Genomic DNA, 20,039 nt, shown 5'->3' on the forward strand with positions numbered 1-20,039 from the left:
TCTAATAGGTGAATATTTCATTTTAGAGACTCAGGGATAAAAAAATAAATAAAGTCAACAAGGAGTAGCTCTATCCATTTGCCTTAGCTCCATGTCCCACAAAATTCTCAGTCAACTACTGATGTTATGGTAGTAGCATGATCAGAAACGTATCCTTGGGAGATATCTTCATTGCCCATTTAAATCCAAACTTTATATTCTTCATGTCAATTTGTGACCTATTATACTAGTTTAGAAACCTGGCTCTTGCTGAAGGAACACAATTGATATGTGTCTTGTGGACACATCCAAAATCTTCATCAGAAAAGTCTGCATACAAAGTCATTAATAATTTTCAAAGTAAAAAGGTTGAATAAGAGCATACTGGAAAACTTCCACCAAAAACATTGATACCTTTTACTTCTTTTTAGGTATTTTTTTTTAAATCTAATTCTCCTTCTTGAAGTCACCTCTTGCATTTTTATCCTTAAATCTATTTAATAGTCTATCGGAACATTAATGTAACTAATTTTAAAATTATTTTATTGAATTAGAAGGATTTGTTTTTCTTTTCCATACTTACAAATAATGTACACTTGAACTTTTGTCTAAAATTCTCAATGACTCTCAAAGATCTTCACTGAAAAAATACAATTTGCATACTGCTTTGCTCTGAGAGTGCAATCTAGAATTTCTCTCACTTGTCTCTATTTAATATGGTTTGGTTTGAACCAAGGAGTACCCTCTCCACTGCACAAACTGGATTCCTTTTTTGATTAAAACAAGCTCAAAGATGCACTCCAGGAATGCACCTGGTGCACTCTGAAACAAATGGGTATTTACTTAGTTCACAGATCTAGGCTACAGTCAGTCCAAAGTAAAACCCAAACGAACCAACTCGTTATCACACCAAAACCAATACAATTCAACCCAATAACACCTCCCAACACACACACACACACAGAGAAAACTGTGTTCATATGGATCTCAGGTGCTAGGAACTAATTGTTTCCTACTCCATATTCGTTCTTGCTTGTTCCAACTACTTGCTGACAGAAACATAACCAACAGCAAAGTTACAATTGTGAGCATTCAGTAAATGGTAAGACGGTAGTAGCAAGAATGGAAATGCAGAGGTCAGACATATCACCCTTTCCAGACTCCACGTTAAATATAAATATCAAGCACAAACCTCTCCTGTCAGAGAGAGAATTTTTATGCAAACTCATCTGGGTACCCAAAATAACAGGTACTTTTGCAGAAATATTTCCCAGGAAGTTGACTAACAAAACCAGCTTTTCAAACAGAAACATATAGTTGGATATTTTTAATTTCTAAGAAAATCAGAGATGCTTTAACCAACATGCAAGTAAACCAAAAGCAAACTTAATACTCAGCACCTAACTTGAAACTGTAAGATGTTAAGTCCCATGGAAAACTTCCTTTAAGTACCTCTAAACAGTTCTGGTACTTAGAGAATTTATTGCATGCACAATCATTCAGTCTCCTCTTCAGAGGGAATACTGTTTGAATTCCGCTTGTATCACATTGAAAATTTCATCTATGGGTTGTTGCTATTGAAACAGGTGATCAATAAGCATACAAAATATTTTTCTGCTCTTTCATCCCAGAGTTTTGACATTAAATATTTAAATTAATTCTAGAAATTGGCTTGGAAGTCTAAGCTGTGTGAACCTAGAGCTTAGCACTGTGATAGAAGTGTCAAACAGCAATTAATCAAACAAGCTTGCATGCAAATTTACTGTCATTTTCAAAGGGGTGAGGAGTTTCTAGGTACTGAAGAGAAGATGAATGTTCTACTGGAAATTCATTAAAGTTTACAATTAAAGGCACAAGACTTGATCATGCCCTCAGATACCATGCAGACATGTATTTTGTGAATTCTACAACACACTGTTTGCAGAGGAACAACAGGTGATTTAACAATGCAAACAATCATGTCTCAGGGCATCATTCAGCCAAAACCTTATGGCAGTAAAAAGAGGAAATGCAGTAGCAATTAAAAATTTGCTTCACAAGTTCAAAAAGGCAAACTGTAATCCCTCTCTTCAAGGAAACACTGCATTCACATTTACGTATTTACTCATATTTAGCATTCACGGACTAAATACAAAAGTTAGGTATAAGAGCTCCTTAGAGTAATTTCCTCCAGATCCTCCACTCTCTCCCGCTAATGACCTGCACTTCCAGCTGTGAGCATCATTAACTCAGAAACTACACCACCTCATGCAACCAAAGCTTTGCTGTAGTCAAACTGGAAGACACTTTTACTAATGAAATGCTGGCTCCAGTGAAGTCAAAGGGAGTTTCATTCAATACTAACACCTGACTTTGAAGAAATCACAATCTCTGCTATGTCAGAAGACCAACAAACATCACATACACAGATGTCTCCAAATATTCTCTGTCTAATCTCCTATCATTCTCCCCAAACATCTCATATCTAATCAGCTTTCTTATTGCTTTGAGAACTGTATGTTATATACAAGGATTAAGCAACATAACAGAGAACCATGATGGAAGCTTAAATAGGCATTATTCTTTTGGGGAATATTCTACACAAATCAGAATTCCCAATGCAAGACTTCAACAGGATTTTGTTTGGCCAGTTTCCTCTCTATTGGGATTTTGTGGACTGAAATTCTTATTTCAGAAGGAAAAAGAATACTTCATACATCTTCTGAATGTAGCCAAATATTTAACTGAGCGTTCCCCTGGAAAATGCTCATGCTCCAGGTAGCACAAATATATCTGAGGTAGAGAGACAGTGCATACCTAATTGTCTCAGAAAGTAACTATTATAATTTTTCCAGCTTGGTTTATTTTTAGAACACTAAAGCTGCTAGGTAGGGAAGAATCTGCCCTTTTGTAAGACACAGAAGATTCTTGATATTCTTCAGCATCATTCCCAGTATCAGTATCAGCTTTACATGATACTTCAGTGCTCCATGCCTCCCAGCTACAGAGGTCATTGGCTCCTTTGGAACACTGTAAACTCTGTAGCTAATGAAACTTTGCTGCTTCTTAGAATAATCTAAGGAAAACATGGATTTGACCATTTCAGCTTAAATGGACTTCCTGAAACATGGATCTAGTTAAACTTTGAAAGGATTATCTTTATTTAGGTACACATAAATAAATGCACTCTAAAGCACTGTTCCAATGCAACACACCCAAATGGAAGACTAATAATACTAACCGCAACAATTGCTCATATGACTTGGCTTTTTGTGATCTTTTTTTCAGAATCCCTCTTATTTAGCCTTACCTCCAAAGAAGAAAAGTCTGTTGAGATTCACTGATGTGAATATCAATAAATTGTTAATAATTTCCTCAATTCCTATTACATTTCTTTCCCCTTCCCCTGCTGTCATAGTGTAACTTTTAATGTTGAATATCAAATTATATATATTTTTTAAATTTATTCCATTACTTATTCTATATCCCTATTGCTTTCTCTCATGACGTGGACTAAAATTATGCACCAAAATGGGCACCTTGCAGATAGCTCACCTGACCTCTCTCTGCTTAACCATCCTGCTGGCAAGTAATTTCCCCTCACCCACTCACTCACCTGCTACTTCTTATTGCAAATGAAAAGCTCTGCAAATGAGGGCAACGGACAATTGCTGTTGCCTGCCCAAAGCACACCAGTCATAAGTGTGAACCAGCATAATGGTCCTTGGATCCTCAAATTACAAGGAAAGGCCCCTTTACCTTCACTTTCCTCCTGAAATTAGCCCGTGACCAAAAATCATCCCTACCCTACAGCACATGCCTGCTTCAGAAACAACTGTGCATTCTACCAGCATTCTACCTTTTTTTTTCTTGTGTTTTCCAAATACGCGGGCAAAAGGGGAAAGGTAGTAGGGGAAGCATCAAAGGATACCAAAACAGAATGTAAAACTGAACTGCTAATTCAAATTACTAAAAATAATATCCTAAACTGTGGTTTGGGTTGCAAAGGAATTATTTCTGTAGTAAGATAAGAATCATGCAGCATTGTAACACCTAAGGATTCCTCGATTAAGGGTCCAAGATATGTAAGTCATTTTTTTCATTCACGTATGCTTCTGTTGTTTTTACACTTGCATTAATTACTTCAATAAGACCTGTTTGCTCATGTGTGCTGAGAATGCCTTAATGCTCTGTGAATTGCAGATAACAGAGTTGTACACCTTATTTTGTGCAGAAGTAGGGAAATTGTTTGAGATGAACATTACAAAAAAGTTAGCAAAAAAATGGCTTGTAACTACAGACATTTATCAGTTATTAGTCATAAGTCGAAACTGATAATGATGGGAAGTCAAGCAGTGCTTCTCATCTTTGTTTTCAATGACAAAAAACTCCTGCTCATTGCCAAACAGTGCCTCAAAATGGAGAAAGGTACTTAAACTTGCTTCAGATGAACAACTGGGTGCATGCCAATTTTTTACATGAACAGTCATAAGCATGTTCCTGCACAGCAGGATGTGATCAAACTATTCAAAGCTGTAAAACCAGGTCTGCTTGCCAGTTACGTTACTGCTTCAAGATCAGGGTATTACAGATGATACTTTGCCAGCCATGAAACCTTGGTTGAGCTATGTTTGTTTGTTTTTGTTAAACTGAAAACTCTACACCTTTAATATTTAAAACTCTGTATAGAACTGACTTCGCAATTAAAAATTGCCTACAGAAAGAAAATTAGGACTGAAAATGTAACACACACACAATCCCCTGAACTATAAGCCATCTCATCTCTTATTTAGCTTCTTTAAAATCACTTCCTTCAAGCGGTATCAATAAGAAAGGTCCCCTTTCTTCTCTAAATTGTAAGAAAAGTAATTGTAATGACTCACTCAAGTCCCCACCTCCAGCTGCAAACCTTGTAATCACATTAACATGCCCGTCCATAAGGTGTAATATGGTTAATAAGTGGTTGCTAGTGTGAGATATTGCACTGTATTGCCTCCTGCTGGAAACCACTTTCCTTAAAGTATTTTATAAAGATCACACAATGTGACTATGGCCATGTATAAGCTTTCCTAAATGTCTGTCACTAATCGGATTACTCAAGCAAGACAGACTTTTGAAGAAAGGCAGAACTGTAGTACAACCAACTGGACAGGTAAGGTTTTTTTTCTTGAACGGCTTTAAACAAATCCAAACAATAAAGACAAGAAACTTATGCTTTATATCTCATGATAGTCAGCATCTTTCTTCATTTTCTGCTCATAGAACAAGTCATAAAACAGACACAAACTTCCCAGTACAACACAGTATCTCTTCACTAACAAACATATCTTAGCAAATACAACCAAACAGTTGAGTGTGTTTTTTTAAGGGGGTAGGTACAGGAGAAGATGGATGTCAATGTTTAGCCACGCTTTAGTTGTTTGTTTTTTATTCACTTGAAAATACATACTAAAAGTAGTATCAAATATTTGAGTTTATACCATTTTATTTGTTTTCACACACACAAAAAGTAGTTTGCATATTTGCTCAGCAATCTAGTGAATGATCTAAGATTACATACGCATGTGCAGCTCAATACAGTGATAGCAGTGCCTCTATCTGCTTCCTAATAAGAAGCAACATTCACATTTGAAGTCTCAGAAAGGATGCACAGTTGCTGGGCTTTTAAGGCTCAGAAAGTGTTTTCATACACTTTCTAAGACATGAGCAATGCTTTTTATCTTTTTGAAGAATAAAAAAGTAAATATTCAAGTGAAATTCAAACAGAAGAACTAGCTAACCATTGTATGCATGCAATAGCAGTTCAGTAAAATGCAGCTTTATAGTATGGCTACCAGAAAAGACACTGCAAAACTACCAGTTTTTGCAAAACTACCAAAATATGAGTTGAAAGCAGTCTATATTTATTTGGTCATAAGAAATGCAGTTTATAGAATGCCCATTCTCTAGCAATGTAACATGTTCCTTACTTGAAAACAAAGCAATGTGTTTGAGTTGGATAGCTTTTCTGTTATTATTTCGTAATGAGAAAAATCAGAAATTCTACAAGTAAAACTCCAACAGCTAGACGTTATTTATATTCATGGTGTTTAATTGTCAACTGCCAGTCTCCTGTGAAAAAAAAAAACAACTGTTAAGAAGGATAATAGATCCAGTTGTATTAAACTTCTGTCCCAGCATTTATTATCAGATTGGCAGTCCTCTCTCACATGGAACCGGTTATGGTGATCACTCAGAAGACACTGTTGTCTCCAGCACTGCACAACAGCAATCAGGAACAGCACAACAGTCTTCATACAACATGTCATGAAGTTTTTAGCTTCATCCATTGCCCACTGACCTCTGAATTTTAGAATTACTTTCTTCCAGAAGGTAGACACTGCATGCTAATGGCTTACTCTATTTCTGCTTTGCCTCAGTCTGTTCTCATCAGTCCCCCCTGCACCTCCACCCCCCATTTTGATGTCACCTCCACCAAAAAGAAAAGATTTTAACTTGCGTATGTTATGAATGCCTGAGGTGACCTCAGTTCTAACTTCTAATAATTTGCATTTGTTATGCTAAGCATATACATCCCCTGAATTATATCTAGTCCCTTTGTGGTCTAATGTAGGAATCCCTCTCCTATTGTTCTTGCTGTTAGCACTGTAATAACTACTGTTATTGCAATGTTAACAAAAGACTACTAATAATTCAAGTACCGTACGAATTCCCAAGGAATCATCAAGTAAGAAACACAGGTTGATATAATAGCTTCAATTCCAAGGACCTGTCTTCCAGATTCAATAGTTACAGCCACAAAAGGATCACTAATGTGGAAACACAACATATGAGCAACAGACTTTTATTAATAATAATTAGAAAACTATTATAAATTGCAATAAATAATAAATTACAGTGGTACAGCTAAATATCAAATACTTGAGTTGGGGGAGTGGTATTATTTCATTCATTTATTTTTTCAGCTGCACTACCTATTTAACATTACCTGTGCTTTTCACTGTTAGACCTAAAGATGGCTTTGCTAGCTGTGGTACTTGGCTCACTATTTTATAAAATAATTATCTTTAATAATTTCCAAGCAGAATACTTGGAAAAAAGGACTCATAAACACCTGTGGATTACTCCTTGAACAGGCAGCATAAAAACCAACTCAATTAAAATGTATATTATAACACCATAAAAGGACATTCTTCTGACATCCTTTATGAAATATTTACAGTCCAAGTATGCCTGAAAGTCCACTTCAATAAAGAACCAAAACGTGACAGAACAAAAATAAAACTATCAGCAGATCCTTCTCTTTTGCTGAAAGCTTTTCTCTAATGAGCTGCCCACTTTTCAAATGCCCTGTGCACAGAAGAAAGCCAATCATAATTAAAAAAACAAAGAGCAACAACTTTTGGCAGGATGGTTGGATGTGCCCCAGTAGCTATGCTGCTCATCATTGCTATAAAAGCAAAAGAAAGCACAGTGAAAAAGTAGAGCTCCAACATTAACATCCTTTACAGTGCATATTGGATATAGACACAAAATATTTTAAGCACCAAGCAGATGAGGCTTTTGAGGTTACAGTAGGATAGAATGCAAAAACAATGGTGACTAAAAAAAAAAAAAGTGAACATTATAGGGCGTGTAGAAAGGAATCTTTTAGCAGGAGACTTCACAAATTAAATTCAATCAACATTATCAGTACCAGTCAAGACCACAAGCCTGATCTTAAATATAATGACAATTATTTAGATGTAGGCTAACTTAGGTTACTCATATTCAATGAATATCTAAATTTTCAATACTGAAATAAGAACTAGATTTATTTTTTATTTTTTATTTTTTGGTTAGGATGAATGCATAAGGACTTCCATCCAGTCTAAAATACTGTGTTTTCCCAGGACGTATAACCTCCTACTTAGTCTGCTTCTCCCCACAGACTATTCCTATTGAGCTAAGTATAGTTTAAAAACCCAGGAAAGAAAAAACCTGCCATAACAACTCTCCCACAAGACAGGAAAAACAGGGAGACTCCAAGGTGAAGAGAATGAAGACAATATTTTTCTGTGAAAGTAGGAAAGTGCAGGGAATGGCTGATCTGAGCAAAAAAAGAACATCATATTCTCTTAAGATACGTAGCAGAAGTGTAAGACATGGAGAGTCACAGACCACATGCTGGCTTTCAGCTTCTGAATGTAAAGAAACAAAGGGAGGAATCGCTTTGTTACATGTGGCACTTTTATCTTCCTTTAAGGTATATTTTTGCCACTTATAACCCTTTACAAATCCTTGAGTCCCAGTCACCCAGTGGGACTACCACTACAGCATACTGCAAAACAAAGCCCTTAATATTTTTATGGATTGGACAATAATACTGAAAACTTTTCTTTTTTTTTTTTTTTTTTTTTTAAGGGTCATCTAGTGATCAGGTGCAAACAATACACAACCTTTCCTCTGAAATGGATTGATATCATTTCAGTGGGCACTCCTACCTTGAAGAAACAGTTGCTCGTTAATCATCTGTTTACAACAAGGGTGGTTTTTGAGATTTTCAGCAAAGGGAAGTTAGCAATAATTTTATTCCCCAAACTTAAATTTAGAAAAAAAAAAGAAGGAATTTGGTATTGAGTGTTTATACACTTGTAGAGACTTACTTGAGACAAAGCAGCATCCCGTTGTTCTATTACTGCAGTCATTTCCTCAGCTATTATTTTCTTTTTACGTTCTTTGGTCCTGTGTATTCGATTCAGAATTATAGCTCCGTTCTTCAGTATATCTATCCCTGTGTCTGCATTGTTTATTCTGTTCAGTAATTCCTGTAATGTCTACCAACAGCATTATATGTTAGTCAGACATGAAGTTTTAATATATTTTATTTAATATAGGGTTTTAATTAATAGGCACATGTGAATTGTAAATTGACTGAGTGAAGTTATTGAATTTTCATATTGCAGCAAAGATGTACATTATTAGTGTGTCAATTCTTCTTTTTCCCACATCTTAGTTCTTGAAACCCACTCAATTGAACTTAAGCCTCTAAGATATAAGACTGACATCAAGAAATCTCCTCAGAGAATGGCTTACCATGTCATTTTCTTCAGGGTTAATATTTTCTAGCCTAGAAAAAAGGGACACAGAAAGCCTGATCAGTAGCATTTCCTTAGTGCAGCAAAATGAGTTCGCTTTTTAAATCTTTAGAACCTCAAGTAATTTCATTCTACTAGTCTTTAGAGTCAACCATGACACTGAACATATTAAAGTGCCACCTGCTCGACTCCATCTTTCAATAATGCTCCATATCTTCAGCACTGACTTCAGACTGTTAAGTTATTAATGTTTACTGCTATATATGACTACAAGGATCAATTGTTCATATGTGCTTAGATGAAGAAAGTTCCCCAGTGATAGAAATGACTGATGCTCTTATTTTATTTATTTCTGGACTTACAACTTTTACCTGATGTTGTATTTTTGTTGTTTTTACTGCTCCCCAAATGAAACAGGACAGGACTTTTGCAAAGATTGTTTTTTTTTTTTCTGTTTTTTTTTTTTTTTTTTTTTAATTTTTCTGTTTTTTTGTGTTTTGTTTTGTTTTGTTTTCATTTAAAAGTAATTCTTTTTCTACCTCTCTCTTCCAAAAGGAGTAAAACAAACAAACAAACAAACAAAAAACTAGTTGAAATTTCCTTAAAAAACGTTTTGTTTTTACATCTTGCATAAAATAGTAAGTTAAGCCAATTCTCTGAAAGACCTTTATTTAAGTACAGAATAACCCGCTCCTGCACATTCTCCCCTTTTTATTTAACATAACATATATTGACCTGTCAAATATAATGATGATACAAGGAATTTAGTTATATGCATTTCAACATTGACTGTGCAAAAGCAATGAGTGAAAGCACAGTGACCTAATAAATGAGATGCTATATATTTTACTTCACTTAAGCTTAGTTATATGCACAGCATATCATTTACAACATTTATGTGTATTTTATAATGGACGAGACCTCATTTCCGGAAAAACAAGTACATTACAATTACATCACCACTCCATTGCTACTTACTTAATGGTGACTTTTATTAAAAATAGGTTTATTACTAGTGTTCACTATTTAAAAAGACAGATATGAGCCACTAAACATCTGCTAAACAGCAACACACACTTCAGTAGTGCTGTGACAGGTGCTGCTATAAGGCCAAGATTTTAGCTAGCAAACATCGCAGAGCACTTGACAGCACACCATCACCTTTTACCTTAAAGCATTAGTTTTACTAGATAACAGTAAACAAAGTAAATTGACCATACAGAAATTAATTCTTTAAATCAAAAAGATACAAGTCAGAATGTACTACTGTTGTGCAATAGCTGGTATATTATGTGGAGTTTACAAACAATTACTTCAACACATACAGTCAGCAACCAAACAAAACAAACAAAAAAAAAAACACAAAAAGCTAACTTTGCAGCATTACAGTTGTATTTGTAAAGTAATATAAACCATAAAACAACAAAGATGTAAGTCTAAATTCTCAGAACTGGCTCCTTGAGTTTGCTCCTTGTAGAGTTCCTACTCTAGGTTTTTTCATTGCTCCAAGTTCCACTTCATGAGGGACTTAAAAATGGATCTTCATCTAGTTTGTATTCACAATGAAAGGAACAGTGTTTGCCAAAGTAAATTGGCAGGACTGATCTGGCATCTCCAGAGGACTTCTACCCTGCTAAAAGTATGGGTCAACAAATCACCCAGCTGACCATCAGGCTGGGTAAGCAGGACACCTTAAACAGGAAATGGGGGTGGGAAAAAGAACATGAACTTCTACCATAAGTGTAGCTTTTCAGCATACTGCTGTCACAAGGGATCTGTTTTCCTATGGTGACAATATTTATTAAAAAGCAGCAACCAAAGCTGAGTATTTGCCTTGGTGCCTCTCATGATTTGCCCTTATATGTCTCACAACTTTAAACAGCAGTAACCAAGGGTTCCTTCCCCCCCATTTCTGCACACATTACACTAACATATCCCCTAGAGCTAACAAAACGAAAAGAATTTCAGTTGCTACAGTTAAATAATGACAATAGAATTGCTCTAGCAGCTAATTTAAAGAAAGCATTAAAGCGTTTGATAAAGGTTGGTAGTCTGTTCAGTATTGCCCTCTTGTAGAAATCTCTGATTGGAACAAGTCCAAAGCAGATGGAGGGAGTGACTTGTGACCTAAAACTCGATGCTTGTGGCACAAGTAGTCTACAAACTTTGCAAAAAAAATACTCTATGTGCTCCACCTTTACGACAGAAAGCTTGACGTTTTGAACAACCAGCATCAGGAAGAATATATGAAGGGTGGTAGTTGGAAAAGATCCAAGATTCTAGAAGAAATCCCCAAATTAAACAAAATAAACCAAGTCCCTCATGGCTCATCCCATCATCACTGCTCCTTCCCAAGGATTAGTGGAGAGTCAAGGTGAACTTGCTCCCCCCAATTTCCATTCAGCCAAAGTATTAAACTATTTAGAATAAGGAGGCTAAGAAAAGTAATTTCCTTGTGGGGTTGGCTCTGATTCTGAGAAGGCAGTGTGTAAAAATGAGGCTTAGTTAAGATAAATAGTGAGATAACCTTTACTGATAAATTAGGGGTGAGGTTTCAGAATCACTCTACTCTTGTGAATACTGCAGAGGGCAGCTGAGCCCTAAGCACCTCAATTTGAATCTTCTTAGCACAATCCTGGCTTGCTCCTCCCATTGCGACATGTCAGACATCCATGTAGGAGTAGAAAAGTATGCTTGTCACCTCAGGTGAAGTGTTACCACAGTTAGTAATGATGCTTAATGTTCCGAAAAACCTGAGTGCTGGGGCCAGGCCAGTGGTCCAGCAGGATCTTGGCTCCCCTCAGCAATTTCCTGCTTGCAAGGTGTACAGCTACATTAATTAGCATCCTCTAAGCTTAGCACATGTAAACCAGAAGAAAAGCAGCTGAGCTTGGTGGAGGTAATCCTGTCTTCTTGATTCTGTAATCCCCAAAGATTTCAAAAATAACAAAGAATTTTATTCAAAGAAAAAGAATGCAAAACCCCCAAACCAGTAATCACAACAAGCACTGTTTCTCTGTATTATAGCAACACTCCTTTTGGAAGAAACACAGTGTTATCAAGAAGGTGCTGTCACAGAGATGACTGATATGGAAGAAAAAAGAGCTGTGGTCAGCTTGACAGTGGTCAGGTTGTGGAAATGGCTGCAGCCACCATGGACTGAGGTAGTACTGAGTAAATTAGTGGAACAGAGCAAGGCAACTTTAAGTATCTTATACTGTCTGATATGGTTTAAGACATTCCGATCAAACTAGTTTGGCTTAATAGGTAACAAGGTCAGAAAAGAGGCAAATATTAAGACAGCTGATGCAGGGAACATGACTTCTATTGGACATAAAGAATGATTTTCTATCCCCTTCAGGTAATTACATATTAAGCAATTAATGCCCAATAATTCGTTACCATTAAATGCTTGCAGCACAGATGATTAACATACTTTAATCTGGGAACAAATACAGCACTTGGGATCTCTGCCTTTGTGGCTTCTGTCAATTAAGATTTTTCGTCTCTATCACTCTGATGTCCAACACTAAAAGCTACTAATAAAAATAAAAGCATGTAACATCTTTCAGAAACATCTTTGTGCCCTTAGGGATTCAGAAGCCTATTTGGAATCTCCTTAAGGAATTTGGTAATGCTCTCAGTGACAGGTCACAACGTACTCAGGATGTGAAAGACTTGGGTTATGGTTGTTCCCAATGAGTTGCCAGTGCCACAGTCAGTATCAGGAGGGCAGAATGGGAGATCCTGCAAAATACTGAAACTCTAGTTCTATCATATACAAGCAACTTGGCAAGCATAATTCTGAATTAGACTGGTTTTGTCCCCATTTTGTTGCCTCCATCAGTTCTCCTATCTTGTTTGCCCTTCTCTCTTATATTTCTTTTGCTTTCACATTTTCAGCTAGCTGAAAAACACAATTAAAATAACAGCAGTCTTATTGGATTTATAGAAGAAATGACAAAGGGCTGAAGTGGAAGTAAAAGATGAGTTACAAAGGCCATAAAGAAGAAACAATAATAATTATAAAAAAAAAAAGACAAGGAAGCTGAGGAGAAAAAGCAGATCAGCAACAGAGAAAAGACAAGACATGAGTATAATGCAAAAAAGAAGAGTGAAAATTTGAAATGGAGAACCACCAAAACAGATTCCACAGACGAAACAGAAAAAAGGCAAGAAAGCATATAATTTCAAGGATCAGACGTCAGTAACAATTTCTGAAGGCCTTATTCCCCTCCAGCTTGACCTTGAACCCTCTTCAATTTTAAGGCCGTAGGCCATTTTAGCCTACACAGAATATAAAGAGAGCAAGAATTGTTGTGGTGGAGAAATTTTAGGGAACAGACAAATATTCAAAAGGGTACATGTGGATAAGGTCACGTACATTAAGTTCCATGAACTTATTCACATATTCCATGAGAAGTGGTACTAACTTGTTTGTAGCTACTCATTTTCCTATTTATTTTTTTCTTAATTTCTCTTGACAGAAAAATAGGGGAAATTTCTCAGCCACTCTAGACTGTGGGGGGTATTGGATGATAGCCAAAATGATCACAACTTGGATGGAGAAGGATTACACAAAAGCAAACTATAGCTTCAAAGCTATGTATATCCCAAAGAGAGAAAAGAAACTGTTCTTATCTTCTTCTCCTGACTCGCGCATTGTCTTTAACAAGAGATTGCCTATTTCTTTTGGGTTAACATGGTACTATGTAAATTTCTAGAAAGTATTAGTTATCCCTTTCTTCCCTTACAAACTGCTCCTACATTAAAGATATGGAGGAAAACATATTTTTACTACATCACCCACATAATTAGTAGAAATTCTGCTGAAAGAAATGTCTACTGGGCTTAAAGGCTTGATTGATTTCCTATACATTGCAACTTCTGACTGACATTTTGGTACTCCATGTCAAAAGATCCTTGTAAAATGTCACATTCCTCTTATTTATCTCTGAATAAATCAATACCAAAGCTTTTGATTATATTTTTAATTTTTGTAATCAAAATTATTCACCTTGCACTCAGTCTCCAGTGAAAAATACGGTCTCAAAAGATGGCTAAAAAATGAACCAATAGCACAGTAAGACTAGCACTAGCCTGGTATTTCATCGTAGACAAGTTTGTACTAAGATTTTCAACAAAATTTCTGTCAAGCAGTTTATGACCATCACAGACTAACACAACAATCTTTTTGCACAGGGCAGTAAATGCAAACTTACTCTTTCAGAGATTCTTCTAACCGCTGGACTCGTAAAAATGCTTCATCTCTCTCTTCATTGGCTAATCTAAGCCTTGCCATGACGGCCTCATCACGTTCTCGTTGAGCAGAATAAACTTCTTCCACGAGAGCTGCAAACGTAACCAGTGTGTTTTACAAACAAGCTTTACAGGGAAAGACACTATTACGAACATTTACATGGGCCTTTGCCAGCATCTGCTAAAATCAACATTTTTCCACTGACCTCAGATTACTTTGCATAAGGTCTATATTACTCTTCAGACACAACACTAAATAGCTATAGACTGCTAAAATGAATACTTTTTTTAAATTGACCTCTTTATAATCAAACAGGGTAAGGAAGTGATTTGCTTTGCTTCATGGAATACTTGCATCATAGAAAAATGCATTTTAAATCTCCAAATCATAAGAGACAATAGTAGGTTTCTTCTTCTACATCACACAGAGTTAAAAGTAATGACCCATTGAAAATACTTCCATCATCACACTGCTTCCTATCAGGGTAGCATGCTGACATAAATACTACAAATTTTAATATTTTCCCAGGATGTCTATCTCTGGTATCACAAAAATGGCAGTGCTGGCATGTCTCCTTCCCTGCCAAGCCTTTGCTTTATTGTGTAATATACTGTTATATTATCTGTTACAGCATACATGGACCTTGGAGCATTAGGTGCCAATAAACTAAGATTTACTGTCTATCCTTGGGAGCAAACTAACACCTTCAAGTCATTCCTCATCCCGAGCTTATGCTTTCTTCCTGCCTCTCCCCTGTCAATATGTCTAACACCATTTCTGGCACACTGCCAGAATCCTTACCTCGACCCTGCCTCCACTAAAATCTTTATTCATACTTTCATCATTTCCCTCTGCAATACTGCAAATCTCCTCGCAGTCATCATAAAACCCTGCAGTCTGAATGTCTAGGGACTTTCAGGATACCATAGAAAGGCTGTTGTCACTTCAAGACAGAGAACTATATCCTCACTGATTGTCATGGGAACTTCCAACAAAATAAACTATGAGAAAGGTCTGCAGGTCACAGAGTTCTGAATGCACATGAGAATGCCATGCTGGTGTTCAGCCACAGCCTCCTAACACCATACTACACTCTTTCTAATTTTGGCAATTTTTACTCCCCTTCTCAAGTCTCTTCTTTATTAAGCCACTGCTGTTGGACCTCCTTACTCTCTTAAGAACTCTTTGCTCCTACTGAACCACTGCTAATGTCATTGAGATCTCAAAGAAAAGCTTCCTTTTCACATCAGCCTAGAGCTTTTATCCCCTTCATTCTTACCTCAGCTGACGTCAACTTTGTTGCCATTATAGGTTAGTTTTTCTACTGTTACTTCATGTTTTTACATTATTGTATAAAAACTTCACACCATATAATATAAAACACTTTCTAATTCTTCACAAAATGGAACAGCAGATTTTGGTAGCAGCTGTATCATTGGCACAGCTTTACCAGATACACTTTATCTGTACCAAGGGAAAAACCCAACAACCAACAACCAACTGAAATACAAGAAGCTCAGATAACCAGGGAAGTAAGATGGGTGAGAAGATGCTCAGAAAAAGCATGTGGAAAGATGAATTAGGAAGATGCTCAAGGTAGGAAAGCAATCCTCTTGTCCCCAGGCTGGGGAAAAGTGTGTTACTGAGGGGTAAAGAAATGTTTATTGAAGCTCTAGCAAAAGAACAAAACATTGCACAATAACAGTAGATGGGACAAAAGAATATAAAGAAAGGCTAAATGTTACTTCTGGGGGTGAAGTTCCTCGTCTCACAAAAATCTGTAGAAGAGCTGCAAACCTAGTGATCAGGCCTGAGGTTTAACAAATTGCATCCTTACTCCTCCAGCCCAGCCCCTACCCTCCCCAAAAGAAATCAGCATCAGAAGTGTATAGCTTGAAATGTCCACACAATTTACCAAATACTGACCTAATTCTATCTGAGCATTTTCTTGTTCCACAAGAACAACATAACTTTTTTTTTTTTTTTTTTTTTTTTTTTTTTAAGATCTATTTGCCCCATCTGCAACAAGAAAGCTTTGCTTGATGTGGAAGGGAAAAAATAAAGCATGAGTAAAGCAGGTACAAAGCTGCCTGCGCACACCTTGGTAGGCAGGAATAAGTACACAGCACTTGCAGAAGAGGAGTCCAATGTCTGAAAAGGTAGGTGACTTGGCAAGAAGAAACTGTATGGGGTGGGCAATGCATTTCAGCTCATCAGACTTCCACTCAGGCTGCTGAGGTCTGTGATGGCAGAGAATCTTGTACCTCTGCACTGAGTGCCTGCGTAAACTACACTGCAACCACTAGGTCCTGGCTGGATCTGGAATACACAAGCAGTTTTTTAATGTGTGGTAATTATTACCTATCTGTACTTTACAGTACTCTTTTACTATATTTTTTTCCAGTAAATTATGTCAGTTTATCTAGTATGATGCCAGAGACACTGCACAGAGAACCCCTTCCATAAAGCTGCAAGTGAAAACATTATAAAATTTTCATCATGAAAACAATTGCTGCAATGAGTAGAAAGCTGTCTAAAATAACTGCAGATTTTGTACTTATTACTGTTCTGGAGTTAATTAATTTCCAGATTAATTAACTTCCATCTGGTCTCTTTAAGTGTACTCCTTCTATTAGATCTTATTTTTTCCCCATCTCAGCATGGAAAATTGCCATTTGCTGAATGTTAAAATGGATCTTGAGCATGTGAGTACACTAGAATGTCTGTGTTTTGGTTTGTCTATTTCCCTCTCTGACGAGTAATAACCAGTGGCAATAATGAATATATAGGCCTTAAAAAAAAATAAAAAAATTATTGCTTATTTGTCTTGAAACCAAAGAAATGTATATATAGCAATATGAAAACACTCAGAGAAAGAGATTTTGCAGGTGACGTAAGCATCCCGCTTATCTGAGATCTCACCATTCCTGATAGCAGCCAAGAGGCTGATTGCCTTGAACAGTGAACCCCACCTAAAAGGTTTATTACAAAATACTGTTTTTTAACTAGTAGCTGTGGAGAACTGACTTAACTTTTCCAATTTAAAAGAAAAAAAAAATGAAAAGAAACAGATACTTAGGACAGTGGCATTTTAATACCATGTAGCAATACTGACACCGACAACAAGAAATGACAAAAAATAGAGTTAAAAATAATAAAGTCCTCATCTAACTCATTTCAACAGGCTACAAAACCTCATATTCCTTTACCAGCCACAGCTTCTGCTGAATTTAGGTTAGACATTTCTGTTATCCAATGCTTATATACATCTATACTACAATACACTTCTTATGGTATTTAATATTTTTACAAATTTATTTTTTAAAGTATAATAGATACACACTTTCAGGTATTCATTAGTATGATGTTGTTAACAATATGTTCAACATTAAGATTGAGCTAATGGATGAGTCACAGTCAAAAGTCCAGTTCAATTCCTGAAAGCTGCTTAGCAGATAGACCTCCATGCAGACTGCTATGCTTTCAATTACAACTTAAAGACTACCTAAAAATGAATAGAAATAGTATCAGAATTTAGCCCTAGGTTAAAGAACTATGTGGATTATTTCTTTGAAAATTGGGCAAAGAGCTTGGAGCATGGGATAAGGAACGTTTCTGTGCATCTCCAAACAAGGATTCAGCATTATCTTAGCCTTTGTGACCCTGAGGAAACTGTGCTATGCCATGCTGTTCATGTTCAGAAGTCATCTAAATCATAAGATTCATGAGATTCTTCAAATAAGCCACTGAAACACATACATCTCTGGGTTTCAATACAGCAGCAAAACAAAACATTTGATGTCAAATTTAGGAAAGTATGTGGAGTGTAAGGTGTCCATAAAAACATCCTCCATATGAAAAACTGTAAAAAAATTATCCAGATTATTATCCCAATGCTTCTTAAAAATGCCAAGCAAAAAATACTTGAGAGTAACGAGTCAGGTTCCTAAGTCCCATTCAAGACATGTCATATTCAGCAAACCACTAGCCCCATATTGGAATGCTCACTTGATGTCTGATCCAATGAAAAAGTAATCCAGCTACTTAGTCACCAACTGCTCTGGTCGACACCATGAGGTTTTTCTTGGAGACCTTCCAATGGTGCACCAACCAACCCTATCCTGTTTATCTTGAGGCCTGACCAACAAGAAACACAAATTCTTATAGTACTCATGTTTCAAGCATGAAAATGACATACAAAATGAACTATGAATGGTCAAGTATTAAGCTAAAATGAATTGCATTATTTACTAATTCATATACATATAATGATATTCAAGAATTAAAATATTCAATTTCCAAAGTGAAAAATTAAGAAAAAAGAATTATTTCCAATATATATAAATAATGCAATATATACAAATGTGACAGTACTATTTAGTTGCATAAACTTTATTTGCTTTGGAATAATTTAATAACATCTTTCGCCTTGTAACTAAAACCTCTGCATACTCTACAAGAGCTCTTTATTTTAAAAGAATCATCATGCTAAACTCATCAATTCTAAAACATTTTTAGTTTTTAGTAAAGAAAACAATTGTAAACAGAGAGCTTTTGTAAGGTAGATAGCTATTACAAAGTTCACTTAGAAAATCAATATAGCATTTTAGCTGGAATTTGCTCATTAAACACCCACAGCTCTAATGCAAATTATGATGGAATGAATAAAGCAAATACATATGCTTCTTTCTTTTTATTAAATGTAAAATCTACTGTTAATTGCGTCTGGTATGTCATATAAACTTTTCTCCTTAACTATTAAATGGAAGCTTTTACAAAAGTCATTAGAGATTCTCTTTCTTTGACTTGTATAAATTTCAATATTTGTTCAGTAAAGGTTCACAGCAGTTAAATTACATTAACAAATATTATTAGCTACTATGTAAGCCAACTAAGTAAAATACTTATATTGCAGGTAAAACAAATCAATGGGTGTTTACAATAATATTTGGATATGTCCATTTTTAAACAAGCTTATCAAATATCATGTAATTCTTAGTCAAATGAGAGAGACTCAAAGTAGATTTTTTTCTTCCCAAATACTCAAATTTGTTTAGTAAGCTAATTGTTTTCTAATATGGGCAAAAGTAAATATGAAGAAGATGAACCATACCGAGTATGAGTTTACTGAGTCAAAGCAGTGTACATATTTTCTTAGTTGAACCTGATTCTTTTGGCAAACTTGTCCTCTACACTTTTAAAACTACCTTTAAAATACAGTAGTAGTGAGAAGGCGTGTTGGAAACCATTCTAGTTTAAACAGTGGTTCACAATGTTCCTAACAACAAAACTTTGGGAGAAGGGAGGGAAGCACAGTTCCTAGGAAAAAAAACTGCTGATTTCCTAAGGTCATCTGTGCTAATGATAATAAAAGAAAAAAAAAAATAATATAGAAAAGGAGAGTCAAGAAAGAAGAACTTGTTAGGATTTACAACATCTACATCAGCAGAAATCACTTAAGAGTACTCATTAAAACATTTATAAACAAGAACACAGGGAAGACCTTATAAGTAGAAGATGACAGCATTACACACACCACTATCTCATAAGATATGATAAATATTACAATACTATAATAATTGCATTTTTGGATAATTCAGTCTTACAGATGAAGCAACAATATTCTGGACTTTGTTTGAAATCACCTGATGCAATGCAATTATTATTTTTGCTTTGAATACATGATAACAAAGTGATCCAAGAAATACTACAAATAAAACTCTAATTGCTTTTGTAATTAACAT

General features: G+C 35.8%; 1 protein-coding gene across 1 annotated transcript in view; it reads right to left on the reverse strand.

The window, feature by feature from the left end:
- Positions 1-20,039, reverse strand: part of MIPOL1 (mirror-image polydactyly 1) — a gene marked incomplete at its 3' end in the record, with an annotated part of 154,972 nt that overhangs the window by 104,907 nt on the left and 30,026 nt on the right. The window contains exons 5-7 of the mRNA XM_084286945.1: positions 14,258-14,387; positions 9,034-9,067; positions 8,604-8,774 (exon numbers count right to left, since the gene is read on the reverse strand). Coding sequence (XP_084143071.1) covers positions 8,604-8,774; positions 9,034-9,067; positions 14,258-14,387 — 335 coding nt within the window. The remainder of the gene's footprint in view (positions 1-8,603; positions 8,775-9,033; positions 9,068-14,257; positions 14,388-20,039) is intronic.

This window comes from Netta rufina (genome assembly GCF_964035555.1).
Source record: "Netta rufina genome assembly, chromosome: 5".
Classification (NCBI taxonomy): Eukaryota; Metazoa; Chordata; class Aves; order Anseriformes; family Anatidae; genus Netta; species Netta rufina.